Here is a 19,491-nt window from a genome sequence, read left to right as displayed (position 1 = left end):
GAAAGGTGTGCATATACCAATGCAGCTATAAACAATTAATATTCTTCATGTCTATTAGGACAAATAAATAAAAGATATGAGGTCACTATTCCAAACCTCTGATCACTTCCTGTGGGTCTTTCAAATGGGACCAGCATCAAAGGATGACAAATGACTTGCAGTGAGGCTGCAGTATCTTTTGTAACGGGACAGAATGTGGTCTCACTACTTATAGCCCCAGCTGTGTTTTTGAAACAGGCACTGCATAATTAGTATGTTCCAGGTATTGTACTTGCCCCTTTCAGGTACTTTTATGTCACTGGATTCTCATTACAACCTTGAATTATACTAGACTAGGAAACCGAGGCTTAAAGAGGGTGAGACTTGCCTAAGGTCACACAGCTATTGAATGACTGTGGGGATTTGAAACCAGGACTAATGAGCCCAGATTTCATTAGTCCATGGTGCCTCTCCACGTGTGATTAGTATGTCATTAATATATTATTTTCATGGACTGTTTGCCTTTTGTTTCATTATTAAAGTTGATTAGACACAGAACTATTCAATAAATTCTGTTTCATTGTTATTGTTTGGTCAAGATGGCTTATAGTCCTATATTGCTTTGTTTGCTGAGGATCAAGAGAAAGGTAAGAATTTAGGAACTTGGGGACAGGCAGGGACTATGAGTAAGAAATAAACTATACAAATTTCTAAGCCTATTTCTGAAAAAGTGACATGACCTATATTTGGACTTTTATCTAAATTTGAATCTTATTGTCATGATCAGTATGACCACATATTTTCTTTTCTACTTTGCAGGGATTTTTTGTGACCCTCCTCCTCCTATCAAAAATGGGCGGAATAGTTATCATTCTGGTTCCATAGCTGTTAACGCTGTGGTGAGGTACAGTTGTTTGGGTGCCTTCCGCCTCATTGGAGAAAGTATTCTTTTTTGTATAACTAAAGACAAAGTGAATGGAATCTGGGATAAAGCTGCTCCTATATGTGAATATTACAATAAAAATTCTATTTGCTCTGAGCCCATAGTACCAGGTGGATACAGAAATAAAATGTCTAGACCACCATACAGACATGGTGATTCTGTGACATTTACCTGTAATACCAACTTCACCATGAAAGGAAACAAAACTGTTTGGTGCCAAGCAAATAAAACATGGGGGCCAACACCACTACCAACCTGTGAAAGTGGTGAGTAGAATGAAAATAAAACTGATTCAGGAGCTTGGAGCCTCGCATTTCTGTGCAGATTAAGTTTGGTATCATTCTGAAGGAAGAACAGTGTGGATGTGTGAGTGGTAAGGGTGGAGGGAGGAAGCAACGGAAAGGGTGAAAATTATGGTTTCCTGGCTTTTCCTTGGTTGTAGAGGGATATAAATATTCATTCAACAAACATCAGTAGAGCAAAGAATTTTAAAGTATAATGGGAAAATCTAACTAAACACACCTAATAATTGAATGGAATAAGTCCCACAAGGATGGGGGCCAGAATTTGTTTGGACTGCGGGAATTGGGTTTCACAGTTTTCAACTGCATATCTGGGTTATTGTTAAAATGAGAAGAAATGTGGGCTCTAATAGCAAAAACACAATGAGTGGATTTAAAATTGATCTACAAAAGCTGTTAGTATAGTCTGGCAGAAATGATGTGCTGCTCTCTTTGGCCTCTATAAATACTTTCTGAGTGATCCACTATTTTTCAAACTCATGTCCTAAGCCATAACATTTCAAATCAAGTAACTTTGAAAATAAGAAGTACTGTAAACTCTTCCTTTCCTTATTATTTGGTGTGGTTTATGTTGCTGCTGAACTCTAAATCTGAATTTCAGTGATGTAATTATGGGAACTGGCAATACTTGACAAAAATTATACCATCGAAATAAGGTATTTATTTTCTTAATAAAGAACAATATTGATAAATTCTAAATTGATTAAAGAGTTGAAAAAATTACTATTAGAAAAATATGATTCTATCTATCTGTAAACAGATATATAATCTTGGAGGAAGGGAAGATCTGAAGATAGTCTCAAATGGGGTGACCATGAAAAACAATTAAAGATTATAGATAGGATTAAAGATTATAAAGATTTAGATAGGCCTATATGTAATGACATGGAAAGATATAGATTATTAAGCAAATAAAGCAGGGCCTAGAATAATACGTATTGAGTATACATACACACCCAAAATATGTGTATAGATATATCACGTATAGGATCCAAAAACACTATATTACTAGTATCTGGCAGGATAACCCCATAAATAACAACATGCTACTTTTGGAGCAGAAAATAGGCTTAAGGGTAGAATGAGAGTACGAGTGAAAATGGACTTTTTTTTGGTAATTGAAGTTTTTCACACTGCAAATGTGATTCATAAAGTGTAACTAAAAATAAAAAATAATGTACTATTTGCGGTATAAAATGGATATAATTAAACCATACCTGTTTGATCTTTAAAAGACTGAGTCGAAAATTAATGACAACTGCTTAGCATAGACCATGTATCATTTATTTGGATGTATGTACTAAGTCAAAATACAGACTGTGAAGGAGCTATCTGATGACCTTTTTCCTAATGTGTGTGTGTAAAGATATCCCCCTGGAGTGTCCATCACTTCCCACAATCGCCAATGGGCATCACACAGGGGAGAGTGTTGATTCCTTTGCCCCAGGATTGTCTGTGACCTACAGCTGTGAACCTGGTTACTTGCTTCTTGGAGAAAAGACCATTCGCTGTTTGTCTTCGGGAGACTGGAGTGCTGTCACTCCCACATGTAAAGGTACCCTAAATTTACAATCAATGTTAAGAATTTGGGCTATTATGTTACTTGCCACACTTTGCTCATCTTTGGCTTGTTTTCTTAGAGGCACAGTGTGAACCTCCAGGACCATTTCTCAATGGGCAGTTAAAGAGGCCCACAAGTCTTCGGGTTGGTGCAACTGTGAACTTTTCCTGTAGTGAAGGGTGAGTGTCTAGAGAGCCTATGAGATTTAATTCATTTGACTTATGTGTGCATGGTGTGAACTGTGAAACCTGCAGAAGGCTTCTCTGTGACGGTCGATGGACAGCTTAAGGTTGTGAGAGATAATGCCAATAAAAGGAGTTGGTGCCCACAAATTAAGTGAATTTGGATTTTAAATAGAGGGTTTTGTTCTGCCTAATAGTTCTGAATGACCTCCCTTTGTCTCCAGGTATCGATTACAAGGCCAACCTTCTAGCCAGTGTGTAATTGTTGGACAGCGTACTTTTTGGACCAAGATGCCAGTATGTGAAGGTATGTTAAGTGACTGTGGTTTGCAACTAGTTCCTTGGCCAGAGGTTCAACAGGACACCACATTCTCAGCTTAACTGAAAGCGTTTCCTCCAGTTGTTACTATACAGGATCTTATAGAACAAGGATCTCCCCCAGAGATCTTTAGATCTTTAAGGGATATGTTCTTCACTGAAACATCCTTGAATTACCTCTTTGTCCTTTGCTTACTCAAGTAAAACAGGGTTTCTAAGCTTTTCTTTCTCTGAAAGCTATGTACATTTGCCAGCCAGGCCATGCACATAAAGGAGATTATATACTTGGTAAAAGAAATCAAAGGATCAGCAAAGTAGATATATTAAGGAATAAAGCTTTAAATCATACTTTCTGAATTATATTGCTATAGCCGCTTTGACAGATTCATTACAGATTCCAATATTACTGTCCCTGAACCCAGGATGTGAGAGTGGCATGTAGCAATACCCGAGACATTCTTTGTTTGTAGTACAGTTGGAATCTTGTCATCTCTCTCTGTAATTTCCTAGAAATTCTTTGCCCACCACCTCCTTCTATTCTCAATGGAAGACATACGGGCAGCTCTTCAGTGAATGTTCGGTATGGAAGCACAGTCACTTATACCTGTGACCGGGGCCCAGAGCAAGGAGTGAACTTCATCCTCACTGGGGAGAGAACTATCCATTGTACCACTGATAGTCAGAAGACTGGGACCTGGAGCGGCCCTGCCCCACGCTGTGAACTTTCTGTTTCTGAGGTTCGGTGTCCACCTCCCCAGATCCTAAGAGGCCAAATATCATCCGGGCAGAAAGATCAATATTCCTATAATGACACTGTGGTATTTGCTTGCGTATTTGGCTTCACCATGAAGGGCAGCAAGGGAATCCGATGTAATGCCCAAGGCACATGGGAACCATCGGTACCAGTCTGTGAAAAGGGTGAGTATTCCAATGCTTGGAACAGGTGCCACTGATTCATCCTTCTGAAGCATTAGAGAAGGGGTTATGGAGTTCAGCAGGGCCTTGTCCAACTTCCAGTCCCCTCAATTTTACAAAATATAGTGAAGATAAATTATATAGAAGGCTTTTTAAACACTGTCTCCCATTCATTTTGTAGGATTATCCTTGGGGGGAAAAATCATTAGGGACCACTAAGTTGCCTATTTCTTTAAAGGGAAAACAACTGGGAAAAAAATGTTTGTCTTAACAGTGATTTCTTAAAAGGAAAGTGATTTTGACTTCAGCAAAATAACCCTACAGATAGGTCAGAATCTCCCATTTGAAATGTACAAGATGATTCCTTGTACAACAGAGGAATTGGAGCACCCAGTGGGAATGGAAAAAAAAAATCTGCAGCTGCCTAAATGCAGAAAAAAAATTGACAACCACTGGTCTAAAATTATCCAAAATTGGGCTGCAAGATTACTTCTGTACTGTACAGCTGCCACCAGAGTGGAATTGTAGCATAAATGTCACTTTCTTTGGCTCAGTTTCTTTCTATCATTGTTTACATAAGAAAAATTCTGTGTCTTTCCTTTAGATTGTCAAGCTCCTCCTAAAATCCTCCATGGGCAAAAGGAATATAGACACATGATTCGCTTTGACCCTGGAACATCCATAAAATATAGCTGCGACCCTGGCTATGTGCTGGTGGGAGAAGAATCCATACATTGTACCTCTGAGGGAGTGTGGATACCCACTGCCCCCACATGCAAAGGTTCCAGGCTTTGAATGTCGATGTTTTTTGGTTTTGAGATTGCCTTGAGTTGACTTCTCATCCTCCTCTCTTTTTTTAGTGGCAGAATGTGAACCTATAGGAAAGCAAGTCTTTAAAAAACCCAAGAACCAACTTATCAGACCAGATGTCAACTCTTCTTGTGACGAAGGGTTAGTGAGGACTGTCTCAGTCTGAACTAGGTCTGGCTTATCAGTTACATTGCAAGCTCTGTGTAGGAGTTAATCTCAAAGACCCCCCCCCCCCGTCACGTGTTCATGGAAGTGTGATCACTCTATTTTTCCATTAATGGAAACTATGCTGTGCAATGGGTGGGTTGTGTTGATGCTGGCTACGTTTTTGTTCCTATTGATTCCTGTACTGAAAGTAATGTGTCTGCTATTGAGTCAATAGCTCTTGCTTAGGTTAGTGGTCACCAGACGGCAAAATGTCATGACTCTTTGTCCCTAGGTACCGGCTAGGCGAGAGTGTTTATCAGCAGTGTCAAGGCACAATTCCTTGGTTTATGGAGATTCGTCTCTGTAAAGGTGAGTAGAAAAATAACAAAGGATCTTGAATAATGTGAGATCTATAAATATGAATAACAGAGGGTCTAGAATCCTGTGAGATTTCTGTTTTAGGCATGTTATGGGAATAAAAATATTAGATTCTGTTCTATTCACTTTGTCAACAGTTATAGTTGCACAGTTTTGCTTTCTTTTACTTCAAAGCCTAGCAATCACTTAATTTAAATGCATTTAGTTACTGATTCTCTTTTGTGATATGGGATAATAAGAGTAATGAGGTCAGTGAGTATATGAGCCACCATCCTTAATTTTGGGTACACTGTAGTTTAGTGGAGAGAAAGGGAACTGGTGTGGGATCTGAACTCGGATTCTATTTCTACTGCTTATTAACCGGGGGCAATTTATGTAACTTCTCTGAACTCTAGCCTCTTATCTGTAACATTAGCATCAGACTGCAGACCTCAAAGTTATTATAATTAAATGGTACTATCCCATCCCTCCTTTGCAGATGAGACAATTGCCTGTCAAAAAGTAGATGTTCAATCAACAATAAATATTCTTGGCTAGCCTATCATATCACCACAGCAAAACGATGTACCATCTCAAAAAAGTTTAATTCTATTCCCCTGTGCCTTTTATTGACCTATTGGTTATTAAAAAAAGAATTCTTCTCTTAATTAATAATTTGCTATCAGACTTTACTGCCTCACAATATGATATTGATCTACATCTTCACTTTTAACACATTACAAAAATCTTTCCTATGAAATCTTTTAAACTGAATTTTGCATAATAATGAGCTTTGATAGAATGCATATCATCACATCTCACCCATATGCTTCAAGAAACCTGATAACAAAAGATTCATAACCAGCCTCATTTCTCTTCTTTGGTGTTTAATACTGGAACAGAATTGTACAGTAACTTTTCATCTCTCCAGATATCACCTGCCCACCACCCCCTGTTATCTACAATGGAGTACACACAGGGAGTTCCTCAGATGTCCTATATGGTACCACAGTCACTTACACATGTAACCCCGGGCCAGAGAGAGGAGTGAAGTTCAACCTCATTGGGGAGAGCACCATCCGTTGTACAAGCAACGATCAAGAGATGGGCATCTGGAGTGGACCCGCTCCTCTCTGTAAACTTTCCCTCCCTGCTGTTCAGTGCTCACATGTCCACGTTGCAAATGGATACAAGATATCTAGCAAGGAAGCCCCATATTTCTACAATGACAGTGTGATATTCAAGTGTAATAATGGATTTACTTTGAAGGGCAGCAGTCAGGTTCGTTGCAAAGCCAATAACACCTGGGATCCTGAAATACCAGTTTGTGAAAAAGGTAAAAACTCAGTGGAGAGAAAAATGAGGTATTCACTTGTTTATTCTTGTTTGTTATCTCCCACCCAAAGCTAGAGTTATGGAAAAAAGCAAGGGGGCATAGATTACTGTCCCAATTCTTCCATTCTGTAACAAAACAGTTTATGTGTGCTGTTGTATATATTCTTTGTGCAAATGCTCCCTTGGATCTGGGATACAGTCAGGGTAAATAATTGAGAGGATCTTTTTTAAGGTTCCAGGTTCCTTCAAAAGAGCAGAAAGCACTCAGTAATGAATAAGAGCTTGATGATCTTTGGCTTAAAAGTTTCAGACTGTCTATTGTCAAATGTTGTATACTTAGTGTTCTTGAGTTTTTGTTGGTATTTATGTGGGAAGTTTTTTCTTTAGGCTGTCAGCCACCTTCTGGGCTCCACCATGGTCGGCATACAGGTGGAAATAGGGTCCTCTTTGTCTCTGGGATGACTGTAGACTACACCTGTGATCCTGGCTACTTGCTTGTGGGAAACAGATCCATTCACTGTATGCCTTCAGGAAATTGGAGTCCTTCTGCCCCTCGGTGTGAAGGTACTTTCAGTTCCTGAGTTGTCTTTCTCTTTTATATCAGGCATGTATAAGTAATTCCAACTTTGCTCCTCTAGAAGCACCATGCCAACCTTTGAAGGAAGGTCTTCAAGAGCTTCCACTTGGTTCACCTGTGGTACCAGTTAATATGTCCTGCCAAGATGGGTAAGTATGATTCATTCTCAGAAAGGGTCTCCACCTTGCTTTGTGCATTAATTCTAGCCTCAGTTTGTCTTGGTGACTCCCTCTAGAGGTTCCTCGTTGTCACACTAACAGAGATTGTGAGGTTCCAAAGGTCTAAGTAGCATCTCTAACTTTTCAGTCCTTTCTTGACATGGAAATGGCTTTGTTGGGAGTAACTCTAAGTCTAAAGTAGTTTGCTTACTTGAAGGGCCAGGAGTTTTGACTCCTTTCTGCCAAATTTCTTATTTAGAAGTGCCTCTGTATTAGTGGTTTGAAGAGGCTAGGTTTCAGAGATGTGATTTTTAGGAAGAGAAAACGTATTATAATCTCTCTCTAGGTACCAGTTGACTGGACATGCTTATCGGAAATGTCAAGGTGATAAGAATAGGGTTTGGTTCCAAAAGATTCCACTTTGTAAAGGTAAGTTTAAAAAAAAAGTTGTCAGTGGGTTGTAGGGGTTTAAAGAGAACAGGTCACTACAGAACTAATCTATACCTTAACAGTCGATGTGTTCTAGCTCAGTGTACATAAGAAACATGTTTTAGTGTTTGGATGGTACTAGCATTGGGAAACAAAATTGTCAAGTAGGAAATGAATACAGTTGGCCCTCTGTATCTGAAGGTTTCAAATCCATGGAGTCAATCGACTGCAGATCAAAAATATTTTTTTAAAAATCCTGAAAGCTTCCAAAAGCTAAACTTGAATTTGCTATGTGCTGGCTACTATTTACCTAGCATTTACATTTTACTTACAACTATTTACACAGCGTTGACATTGTATTAGGTATTATAAGTCATCTAGAGATGATTTAAAGTATATAGGAGGTTGGGCGTAGGTTATATGCAAACACTATGCTATTTTATATAAGGGGCTTGAGCATCCTCAGAATTTGGTATTGATGGGGGATTCTGGAACCAATCCCCTGTGGATACTGAGGAATGACTGTATTTGCCATATACCTGCTAATTGCTCAAAATTTAAAAAATAACAAAAAGAGACTATTTCTCTATTTCATGAGAACATAGCTGTATTTATTCCTTTCTTAATACTTTACTGTATTTTCTGAATCATTTTTGGAATGAGTGTGTATTATTCATGTAGTCAAAAATTTAATAAAGCTTTTTAAAAGAAAGCATAATCCAGCATCTAAAATTTAAATAACTTAATAGCTATGTGCACTACATGCAGTTGCATAGTTTTATTATTTAGTTTTATAGTATCTGATTGAAAACTGTCCACCATGGTGTACTAGCTGAAGTAGACTTTCCTAATCTCTTCTGCAGTTATCCACTGTCAACCTCCACCAGTGATTAACAATGGGAGGCACAGGGATGTGATGGCAGAACACTTTCTGTATGGAAATGAAATCTCTTATGAATGTGACCAAGGATTCTATCTTCTGGGAGAGAAAAGTATACGGTGCCTAAGTGATTCTAAAGGACGTGGATCTTGGAGTGGACCTCCCCCACAGTGCATAAAATCTCCTCCTGTGACTCACTGCCCTAATCCAGAGGTCCTACATGGATACAAGCTAAATAAAACTCGTTCTTCATATTCCCACAATGACATAGTACATGTTGCCTGTGATCCCGGCTTCATCATGAATGGGAGTCACTTGATTAGGTGTCATACTGACAACAAATGGGTGCCAGCTGTACCAACTTGTATCAAAAAGGGTAAGATATTTTCAGGACTAAAATATGAGATGTTGCACAGAATAAAGAAAAAGGGTTTTGAATCTGCACTTGCCATTCTGCCTAAAGAAAAGCAAATAAAAGCTAAGGCAGTCATATTATTTTACAAAATACCTGCCTTGCCTTATCTTCTCAGCTCATTCTTTTTTTCCCTTTTCTTTCTAAGCTTGTTGAAAAAAGGTACATGAAAGGATAATGGTTAACTTCGAAACTGATGGAGTCTCCCAAGTTTATTATTTTTATTACTTTAGAATGGGGAAAATGCACATACCATTTTGGGCAAATGTTTGGCAGTAATATTGCTTGATAATTTGATATGTAAGGCTGTGATACAAGCCAGAAAGGGATCTTTGAGTATTCTGGAGAGTGGAGCTGGCCTTAAAACTCACTGAATTGTCTTGTAATTTTAGTTATCATCGGTAGTTGTATCCCTATCAGTGGCTATCTACAACAGAGGCTGCCAACTGGTGACCAAGAACTGAGTTCAAAACTGTTTTCTTTGGCTAGCACAGTAGTCTTATTTTAAGTGAAACCCATCTCCACCACCCAAGGCAAACAGTGAACCTGTGATACAGTGAGGGCCCCCTCTGCTTTCCTGCAAGGTACCAGTATCTTGAATTGGGCAGTGGCTGCCATTTTTAGAAGGACAGGTGCTCTGTGACTTACCATATCTGGTGGCTTCACTTCCTGGCTCCTGTAGATATTTGAGGGTGTGACCGTTGACTACAGCCTTTTTACCATTTAAAGAGAAAAGAAAAGATTACTATTCTCTGATAGATTACAATTGTGTGCTGTAACCACTGATGTTTCATTGTCTTCCATTTGACATTTGTCTTCAGATCATATATGATATAGGTAGGAAATGCAAATCTCTGTTCTGTACTGTTTGGTTTGGGCTAAATGAATATTTTTGGATACTGACTAGTTGGCTTGTTGCCTGCCTTCTTTCTGTATTGCTATCACCCATTTGCTGGCTATGTGTTCCTCTGTACTAAATTAAAGATCTTTTTAAATTGGTGTCTAAGCTTTCTTAGGATGTCAACATCCATTTAAGATCCCCCACGGAAATCATACTGGTGGAGACATAGCTCGATTTTCTCCCGGAATGTCAATCCTGTATAGCTGCAACCAAGGCTACCTGCTTGTAGGAGATGCACTCCTTCTTTGCACACATGAGGGAACCTGGAACGGACCTGTCCCTTATTGCAAAGGTGTGTTGTTTATTTGTTTTCTTATTTTTTAAATAAAATTTGTCCGAAATAGATATATTCAGTTAGGTACTTTCAACTTAAAATAGCCAAATAAATGCATTAATTGGATCATTTAATTAAATGCATTTAATTGGATTAATAGATGAAGTCATCTAAATACTGCAAAATAAGAAAAGTGTCTGAGGCTCTATCTGAGCTATCACTTATGTAGTCATTTATATATGGAAAGTTGAAGTCTTTATGTAAATCAAACAACTAAAGTACAGATTGAATTTACACTGTGGTTACAGTTATTATAAGTGTGCATTTGACAAAATACTCATAAAAAGTAAAGTTATCTTTTGAGTATGTTTCCTCTAAGTGGTGGTAGGATTATAGGTATATTTTTATAAAAGTTTCAGAATGTCATTTTCATTATCATAAGCAGTGCATATGAAATATGAGTAATGAATTAATACTGAATATTAGTTAAGCACTTCTTACCATATGCCAGATACTGTGCACAGCACTTTGCATGCATTATCTCATTTAATCCTCGTGAGAACCATATCAGTGATTGGTGCCATTATCCCTGTATTATAGATGAGGTCCCAGTAGAATGGAGAGATTTGTAACTTACACAAAGTCCCACAGCTAGAAAATCCTAGAGTCAGGTTCAAATCCAAAATCTCACACTATTGGCCCCTACACTGAAAAGATGAAAGAAGAAATGAGGAAGCATTTACATGTAAGAAGAATTGGAGAATAAGAGTCAAAGTTGATGAAACAAAAATTCAGAAGTCTTAATGTTACTCATTCAGCCCTCATCATTTCTCTAAGAAGCCACAAAAATTATTCAACATTATTGGTTTAGAAACTAAAGCACAAAAAAGGAAAGTAATCTGGTATGATTACCTGTACGTTCCTGAGGTAGATGGCTGACACTAAAAGGCTATGCCTAGGACATCATTTTGTGTTATTTCAGTGAAGTTTTACTAACTGAGAATAAACTAAATTGGTTTCATAAACCTTTCCATTAAGGGCAGTATCTACGTTCTTGGTAAAATGTCAAAATATGACTCAGCTTCAATTAGATTCCTTTAATTTCAGAGGTGAACTGTAGCTTCCCAGAGCATATAAATGGAATCCAGAGTGGGCTGGAGCCTGGAAAAATGTATCAGTATGGAGCTGTCATCACTTTAGAATGTGAAGATGGGTATACCCTAGAAGGCAGTCCCCAGAGCCAGTGTCAGGAAGATCACGGATGGAACCCTCCCCTGGCTGTTTGCAAATCCCCAAGTAAGTACAAAGGGCTTCACTGCAGCTCCTACTTGTTTCGCTGGAAAGAAGAGAGTGAGTGGTATCCCTCAATGTTAGGGACTCCTGGGTTTTAAACTGACATAGGTCTGTGACCAGTGGTATAGTAACAGATGAATTTGAAGTTGGTGGTCTACTGTAGTAAAAGTGAGACTTTCAGAGAATGGGGAAAGTAAAGAAAGGAAATAAAGAGAGGAGAGCACTAATTTAAAAGGTGCAAAACTAACAACCTTATAGAGTTGTCCTTTGGTATCCTCAGGGGGATTGGTTCCAGGACCCCCTTGAATACCAAAATCTGCAGATACTCAAGTCCCTTATAAAAAATGGCATAGTACTTGCATATAACCTGTGCATATCCTCCTGTATACTTTAAATCATTTCTAGATTACTTATAATACCTAATATAATGTAAATGTTATGTAAATGGTTGTTGGGCTCGCAGTGTGAGTTTTGCTTTTTGGAACTTTCTGAAATTTTTTGCTTTTTCGAATATTTTTGATCTGTGGTTGGTTGAATCCACAGATACAGAGGACAGACTGTATTTTGAAAGGACTTGCTGCTGAGACTTCTGTTATTGCTGAATCTTGATTTATAAGTGCTTAGCAATATGACAGGGGCCTCCAAAAATATGTTAACCAACCTGTTGTAACAGTTAATGTTTGCATTCTGACCTGAGAAATCCCTGATTATAAAGTTGAGTTTATTGGTTTTTTTCATGAATGAACTACCCCTACTTAATTAACGTGGAAACAAAATTTAAAGGCCAATGAAGTTGTTACATAAGAAATGAAGAAAGAGTGGGTAGGGACTTCCCTGGTGGTGCAGTGGTTAAGAATCCACCTGCCAATGCAGGGGACACAGGTTCGAGTCCTCGTCTGGGAAGATCCCACACACCACGGAACAACTAAGCCCGTGCTCCACAACTACTGAGCCTGTGTTATGGAGCCCGCGAGCCACAACTACTGAAGCCCATGCGCCTAGAGTCCATGCTCTGCAACAAGAGAAGCCACTGCAATGAGAAGCCTGCGCACCACCACGAAGAGTAGCCCCCGCTCGCCTCAACTAGAGAAAACCTGCATGCAGCGACGAAGACCCAATGCAGCCATAAATAAATAAATAAATACATATATTTATTTAAAAAAAAAAAAAAAGAGAAAGAAAGAGTGGGTATAATTCAGGGTTCCAATACCTCTTTTTAAGTAGACTTAGAGAGGAGGGAGCTGAGATTAATTTCTGGGACATTACCATGGGACTTAGAACTATGTGGAACCATGCAACTAGACTAATATTTTCATGATTTTGTATTCTCCTTAGGCTCACTTGTTCCTCTTATTTGCGGTAAGTTTTCTTAAATACTCGAAGAAAACTTCTAATGGTGATTTATAAAAATGTATGTAACATTTGAGGCCATATATCCTGACTGTTAATTTTTTTTTTCACTTTAACTCATAAGAAGTTATCTTCTTTTTAGTGTTTTAAGGATCTTTTAATGTGTACTTCACATCACAAACTGTCACTTTTGGATAGAATGTAATAAATGACTTGAACAGCTATTCCCAGTTTTTAAATTGAAAGTTAAGTTTACCAAAAATTTAGTTTAACTCTTGGTCTTTTGCATGATTTGGTTACTATCAAAATAGACTGGCTTATTCTGCAGTAACAAAATATATTTCACAACTGAGAGTTTAATGTTGCTATGCAAAGTCATGGGATCCTGGTGTCCTGAGCTCCTAATTTCACCCCAGTGACAAGAATATTACTGATAAAACTGAAAAGAACAGAAAAGCTCAACAGAAACTTGACTGGAACCCTGTGGTCAAATGCTTGGTCCTTTAGATTAAATATGGACTGGATTGAATCCAAAACGTTAGGCCCACATATGATGATTTAGGAATTCAGTATTTATATGGTTGAAGAAGAACAAGTAGAAAAGTCACATAACATTTTCCCCACCACTAGGAATAGGCCCACAGTCACTTCAAATCAAGGTAGGTCACATTTTTCTAGCATTTGATACTCTGTTTTGTTTTCTAGGTTTTTCTGCAGGGGTAGTAGCTCTTTTCTGCTTGGGTGCTATCACCTTACGCATGATATTAAAACACAGAGAAAGGTAAGTTCAACGCATGCTTGACCAAAACGCACAAAAGGTTTTGACTTCTTGCCTGAAACTAAACACAGAAGGACAAGTTAAATGAAATAAATACTGCAATGGGATAACTGGAATAAGGTATCTTGTGTTAAATAGAAGGCCCTTTCTGTAAGAACTTAAAAGATAACAAACTAATTTTATTTGAATGGTGTTTATTCAGATCAGATTATGTTTATTTATATGTAATAAAAAATCTAGAAAATAGAAAAAAATCCCAGTCATAACAACTGCAGATATTTGGTACGTTCCTATACAGGTATGATCATTTTCCTTATATTATTTCTCTTTTTCCTTTTAAAACTGAAATTTTGGCCTTATAGTCTCCTGCCTTAATTTTTTTTTTTCATTTAGCCTCAGGTACAGATTTTTTTTTTTATTAAATCATGTTTTCTTTTTACCTACTTAATTGCATATTTTTCTGTTATATGTATCTATATTGTTGAAATTTTAGGTTGCTTCCACATTTATTTTGATAATAAATAAAGATATGAGAAACACCTTTAAAGAAACTTTTTCCACATCTCCTTATTTCCTTAGCCTAGATTCCTAGAATTGCTAGGGATAAGTGTATGAACATTTAGATGCTTAGTAAATATAGCCAAATGACTTTCTAGAAGGTTAGTTCTAACTTGATCATATGTCAAATAATTAATCTATCTGGATGTATTGTGTTTCTGGATTCTTTTGTTGTTGTTGTTGTATTGATCTGTCTATTCTATCACAAACCACTTTGTGTTTAAATAGTATAGCTTTCTACTATTATAATATCTGATAAAGCAAGAATCCCCTCACTATAATTTTTTAAGCTTTTCCTCTCTCTTCTGTTTGTTCTTACAGGAGTTTTAGATGATTTGTCATTTTCTAAAAACAGATATGTTGTGATTGCATTTAAGTTTATAGATTAACTGTTGAGAACTGGCACATTTTCTGTAATGCATTCCCATTCAGAAATTTACTAGGCCTTTCTATCTGTTCAAGTAATGTTTTCTCTCGCTTGGTTGTTTTCATGACTCCTTAAATATACGACTAGGTTTCTATATTTTGTTATGTTTTATTATCCAGAAATTAGACATACTTTTACATTTTATTTTTAATTTATTCTTTTTAAAAAACATTTGTATCCATAAAGTAATGTTGCCATAGTGGGTCATGTGATATTTGGTGAGGACACAATCAAATGAGCAGTGCTTGGGAATTTTGATTAGAAAAGTTTCCATAGTGGAGAAGATATTTCAGGTGCACCTCAAGAGAGTGTAAACAAGGGGAGAAAGGTATTCCAGGTAGAAGGAGCAGTTTGAGCAAAGACCCAGAGGCTTGTCATTCCATCATATATTATGAGAACTACATAAGCAGTTGACATGACTGGGAAAATAGTATGTGTGATGGTGATTGAAGGTGAAGGTGGCATAGGTTTATGTGGAGGAGTGACATAAAAGACCCCTCTGACCACATACATCTTGTGGAAATTACAGAATATTATGATAGGTGCAAAGGATACATTTTTAGCAAATGATATCATCAGGTATCAGCCTGGAAATGTTCCGTGTGCTCAGGTTCTTAAGTCTCCATACATGCTAGTGTTAGGGAGGATAATCATGTGAAGTCTTACCAAATCTCAGGTAACTTCCAGTGGGGGATGATCAAGTCATGTCACCCTAAAAATGTCACCCACAAACTCCAGCAAAATTACTTTAACATGCCAAGTCACTTGGATCTATCTAAATGATCTGATTACACTGTTCACAGTTCTATAATGCCTAGTGCAGGCATCAGACATGAAGGGGTTACATTGAAACTATGTAATAGTGGCATCTTTGAACCTGAATAGTTTGCCCTAAGCCTGGGAGGGCCTGAGCACAGTTGGTCTTGCAAGGGTTTACATTTGAGATGTACTTTAGGCAGTAGTGTTTATCAGAGTATGTATCACATAACCCTGGTTTTGTGAATGATTTCAGGAGAAACAGTGTTCTCTGACCAAAAAAGATTGGGAAATACTTCATACTACATTTTTCTCATGGAGATTCACAATGACCATGAGAATATTTAAAGTTCTACAATAAAGATGCCTGTTTAATTTTTTAAAAACTAATCTCTCAAACTAGTTGGACTGCAGAACTTTTTTTTTTTCTCATATAAGGCTTTTAACATCCCATTGAACTAATGTTTAATTTAACAGTCTTGGGGAAATCTGGAAAGATGGTCAAGAGCTAGATCATCAAAAGCCTTGCATGTGATGACAAGGAATTGGTGTTTATCCTGTAGAATCTTAAGTGAAGCAATACGTTCAGATTTGCATTTTCAAAAGAAGGGGCGGTACTGGGCTGTCAACAAAAGCAGCAGTGGTGGGGCTCAAGAGGATGGAATAGATGTAAGAAATGCCTTCACTATGAAGAAGATAGGCTTTCCAGGATTTAGTGAATTGATGAATGTGGGGAGAAGGGGACACAAAGAATGAGTCAAGCAGATGTCACTGGGTGGGCCCAACGGTTCATCAAAAGAAGAGAGGGACATGTTTGTGGGGAAAGATGATGAGTTCAGTTCTGACCTGCTACTTCCAGGCACCCATGACGTAGGACTCAAGAGAGAGGACTGGACTCAGGTAGATGACATTTAAATCACAATTGAAGCCTTGGTACTAAACAGAACATAGAAGATTAAAATAGGGATGAGAACAGATCTCAAAAGGACAGTAATGCTTAAGAGGCAGGAGGGGAAGGAACAGTCAGAAGTAAGATGAAAGGGGAAAATAGTTTCACAGAATTCAAGACAGAAAAAGGTCTCAAGAAAACAAAACTAGGGATGTCATTTGCATGGCTTTCCTCACAGGAAGTTAGAAGATAATTTTAGCCAAGTGTAATTTAAATAGAAGTTTAAGTAAAATAGAAATGTGGTCTCTATCTCCTTCCTTCCTGCTACTAAGTTTGCTATCAGAGCATTACATGTGTAGGAAAATTTGCAAACTTTGGGAATGCCTACAAGCTCAAATAATTCATAATGTTCCAGTCTGATTATTAAGGTTATTAACATGTTTTTATCAAATACTATATGTAAGTGCCTCAGTTGATATGAACCAAACGTATATGTTAAACTAAATTCTTAAGCATCACTCACTTGTTTTATTTCCATTTTCTAACTGACTTCAATTTAGTTTCTGATACTTGATGTAGACATTTGAGTTGCCTTGAATACTTTTTGTAAGTAAGATGAGTAATGAATCATTCGAAAATTGATGTCTAGTAACAAAATTAAATATTTTTAAAAGTCATCCAAACATGTGAAGAAGAGAGTATGTTATTTTTTTTTCTTGTCTTCTAAGATATTTTAATAAAACCTAAATCTCACATTAACCTAAAAGTTACCATTTTATAATAATTTTAATGTACCTTCCCCTTAAATATGTAAGTTGACCTCTTAAATGTGATAGTGAGTGACAGGCTGTAAGTACTCTCAACAGTAATCTTTTTTCCCCAATAATTTTGTATTACTTTATCTCAGAGTTCTACATGATAGTACAATCACATTTTATTGTCCTTTGCTAATTTTGGCAAAGAGTTTTAGAAGCACAGCAAAGTACATGTGTTTTCAGAGAATAAAAGTAAAAATGTCTTCAAAATCATTTAAAGCTTTTAGCGCTGCATGACTATGTAAGGATTTTGAATTAAACATCAAATCTAAAAAATTTCTTTTTAAGTTAGATTGGAAGATTGGTTCTCCAAAGGTAAATTTATGATCATATTATAAAATGAAAGCTTATGACTTTTTTTCAATCTGGGAGTCATAGTTATTAGTCATTAAGAGTCCTGCCTAATATCAACTTCTGTCTTGGATACTTAGCAGCTTAGCAAGTTATTTTTATGGGTCTTTCCAAAAAATGGGGGTTACTTCATAGGATATTTAAGACAATAAAATGAAATCATCCATGAAAAGTACTTACTTGGTGTTGGGAATTATGGAAAGGAAACAACTTTTACACCTTTATAATAATCATGGCCAATGAGTAAAGAATTTCTTTTTTCTTTTTTCTTCCATTTAGCAATTACTATACAAATACAAGCCGTAAAGAAGACATTCATTTAGAAACACTGGAAGTATATTCTGTTGATCCATACAACCTAGCAAACTAATCAGAAGAAAAACTGGTATCTAATGAAATTTTAAATATTCTTATTAATTTATGTCAAAATTTCCTTCAATTTAAATTTATCAATAAGCATAGTACTAAATATATATGGTTCTGTTGCACATCTTTACTAATCATGCACAAAAATTGTTAGCTTATCTATTTCACATTGCCAACTATGTCCCTGTTTTTGTTAAAATTTATTCATCTATTCAACAAATATTTAAATAAATAGCAAAATAATTAAGAATAAGATAAATAAGAACATGATTAAGTATTGTGGAGAAAAAGAAAGCAGGAAAGGGGATAGATAGGCCAGGGTAGTTGGAAGAGAAGTCCTCACTAAGAAAATGACATTTGAGCAAAGACTAATGTGAAGTAAGGAGCTAGCCTTGTAAAGGAAAGAGCATTCCAGGAAGAAAGAACAGTAAGTGCAAAGATCATAATAAGGTGGAGTGTTCCTGCCGCAGTGTGGCCTTGCATGGACTGACCAAGGGAGAGAGCAGCAGAGACAAAACCAGAGAGGTACAGGAGGAGGGTGAGGATGGTCGACCCTACAGAGTATGCTAGGTCATCGTAATGAGCTTAGTGTTTATTCTGAGATGGGAACAACTGGAGGGTTTTAAGCAGAGAAGCAAATGATCACTTTAACTGCTGTGTTAAGAAGAGAGTGTATGTAGCCACGGGTGGAAGATGGGGAATCCCTGTGGACCCTATCACAGAACTCCAATAAATTGTGAGGGGCCACCAACAAGCTGGTGAGAAGAATTCAGATTCTGCATGCATTTCTGAGATAGCGACAGTAGAGTTTGCTGACAGTTTGTATCAGGATATGAGAGAAAGGGAGGAGTCGATGATGATGCCTGGGTTTTTTGGCCTGAGTAACTGGAAGGACAGAATTGCCATTAATTAAGACAACTGAGAATGGAAAGCAAGACTGGGAAGAAAAATGAGTTCCACCTTGGAGATGTTAAGTGTTAGATATCTAATAGATATCCACGTACAAGTGTCGAAGAGGTAGCTGGATGTACAGGTCAGCGCTTAGGGAATAGGACCAGGCTTGGCATACAAATTTGGGCCTTGTCAGTGTATGGATGTACAGAATAATGAAACCGAGTAAGATCAGCAAGGGGGTGAAAGAGGCTAGCGAAGAGGAAAGGTCCAAGTGCTGAGCCCTGGATCCTCCAACATTAGGAGCCATGGAGTGGGGAGGAGCCAACACAGGGGTGAAGAAGCAGCTCTGATTCAGGAGAGAACCCCAGAGTGTGGTGTTCTAGAGTCATGCAAAGAGAGAACTTTAATGAGGATGGAGTGACAGACCCTGTCAAATGCTGCTGAGAGATCGAGAAAGATTAGTCGTGAAAACTGACCATTGTGTTTAGCAGCACAAGATTTGCTGGTGAACTTGACAAGTGCAGTTTTGGTGTA

General features: G+C 37.5%; 2 protein-coding genes across 2 annotated transcripts in view; both read left to right on the top strand.

The window, feature by feature from the left end:
- LOC137760733 (complement receptor type 1-like) overlaps window positions 1–19,491 on the top strand; it is a 169,677-nt gene that overhangs the window by 11,215 nt on the left and 138,971 nt on the right. The window lies entirely within an intron of this gene.
- CR2 (complement C3d receptor 2) lies at window positions 768–18,067 on the top strand. The gene is made up of 17 exons (XM_068538443.1): window positions 768–1,188; window positions 2,591–2,779; window positions 2,865–2,964; window positions 3,192–3,274; window positions 3,796–4,203; window positions 4,805–4,981; window positions 5,061–5,151; window positions 5,450–5,526; window positions 6,446–6,850; window positions 7,491–7,575; window positions 7,931–8,013; window positions 8,877–9,269; window positions 10,313–10,498; window positions 11,588–11,776; window positions 13,109–13,132; window positions 13,829–13,904; window positions 17,977–18,067. The coding sequence occupies exons 1-17, from the start codon at window positions 768–770 to the stop codon at window positions 18,065–18,067; spliced, it is 3,078 nt and encodes a 1,025-aa protein (XP_068394544.1).

The sequence above is a fragment of the Eschrichtius robustus genome, chromosome 3, assembly GCF_028021215.1.
Source record: "Eschrichtius robustus isolate mEscRob2 chromosome 3, mEscRob2.pri, whole genome shotgun sequence".
Lineage (NCBI taxonomy): Eukaryota > Metazoa > Chordata > Mammalia > Artiodactyla > Eschrichtiidae > Eschrichtius > Eschrichtius robustus.
Note: the sequence above shows the minus strand (reverse complement) of the source record. Positions and strands in the feature narration are given on the sequence as shown.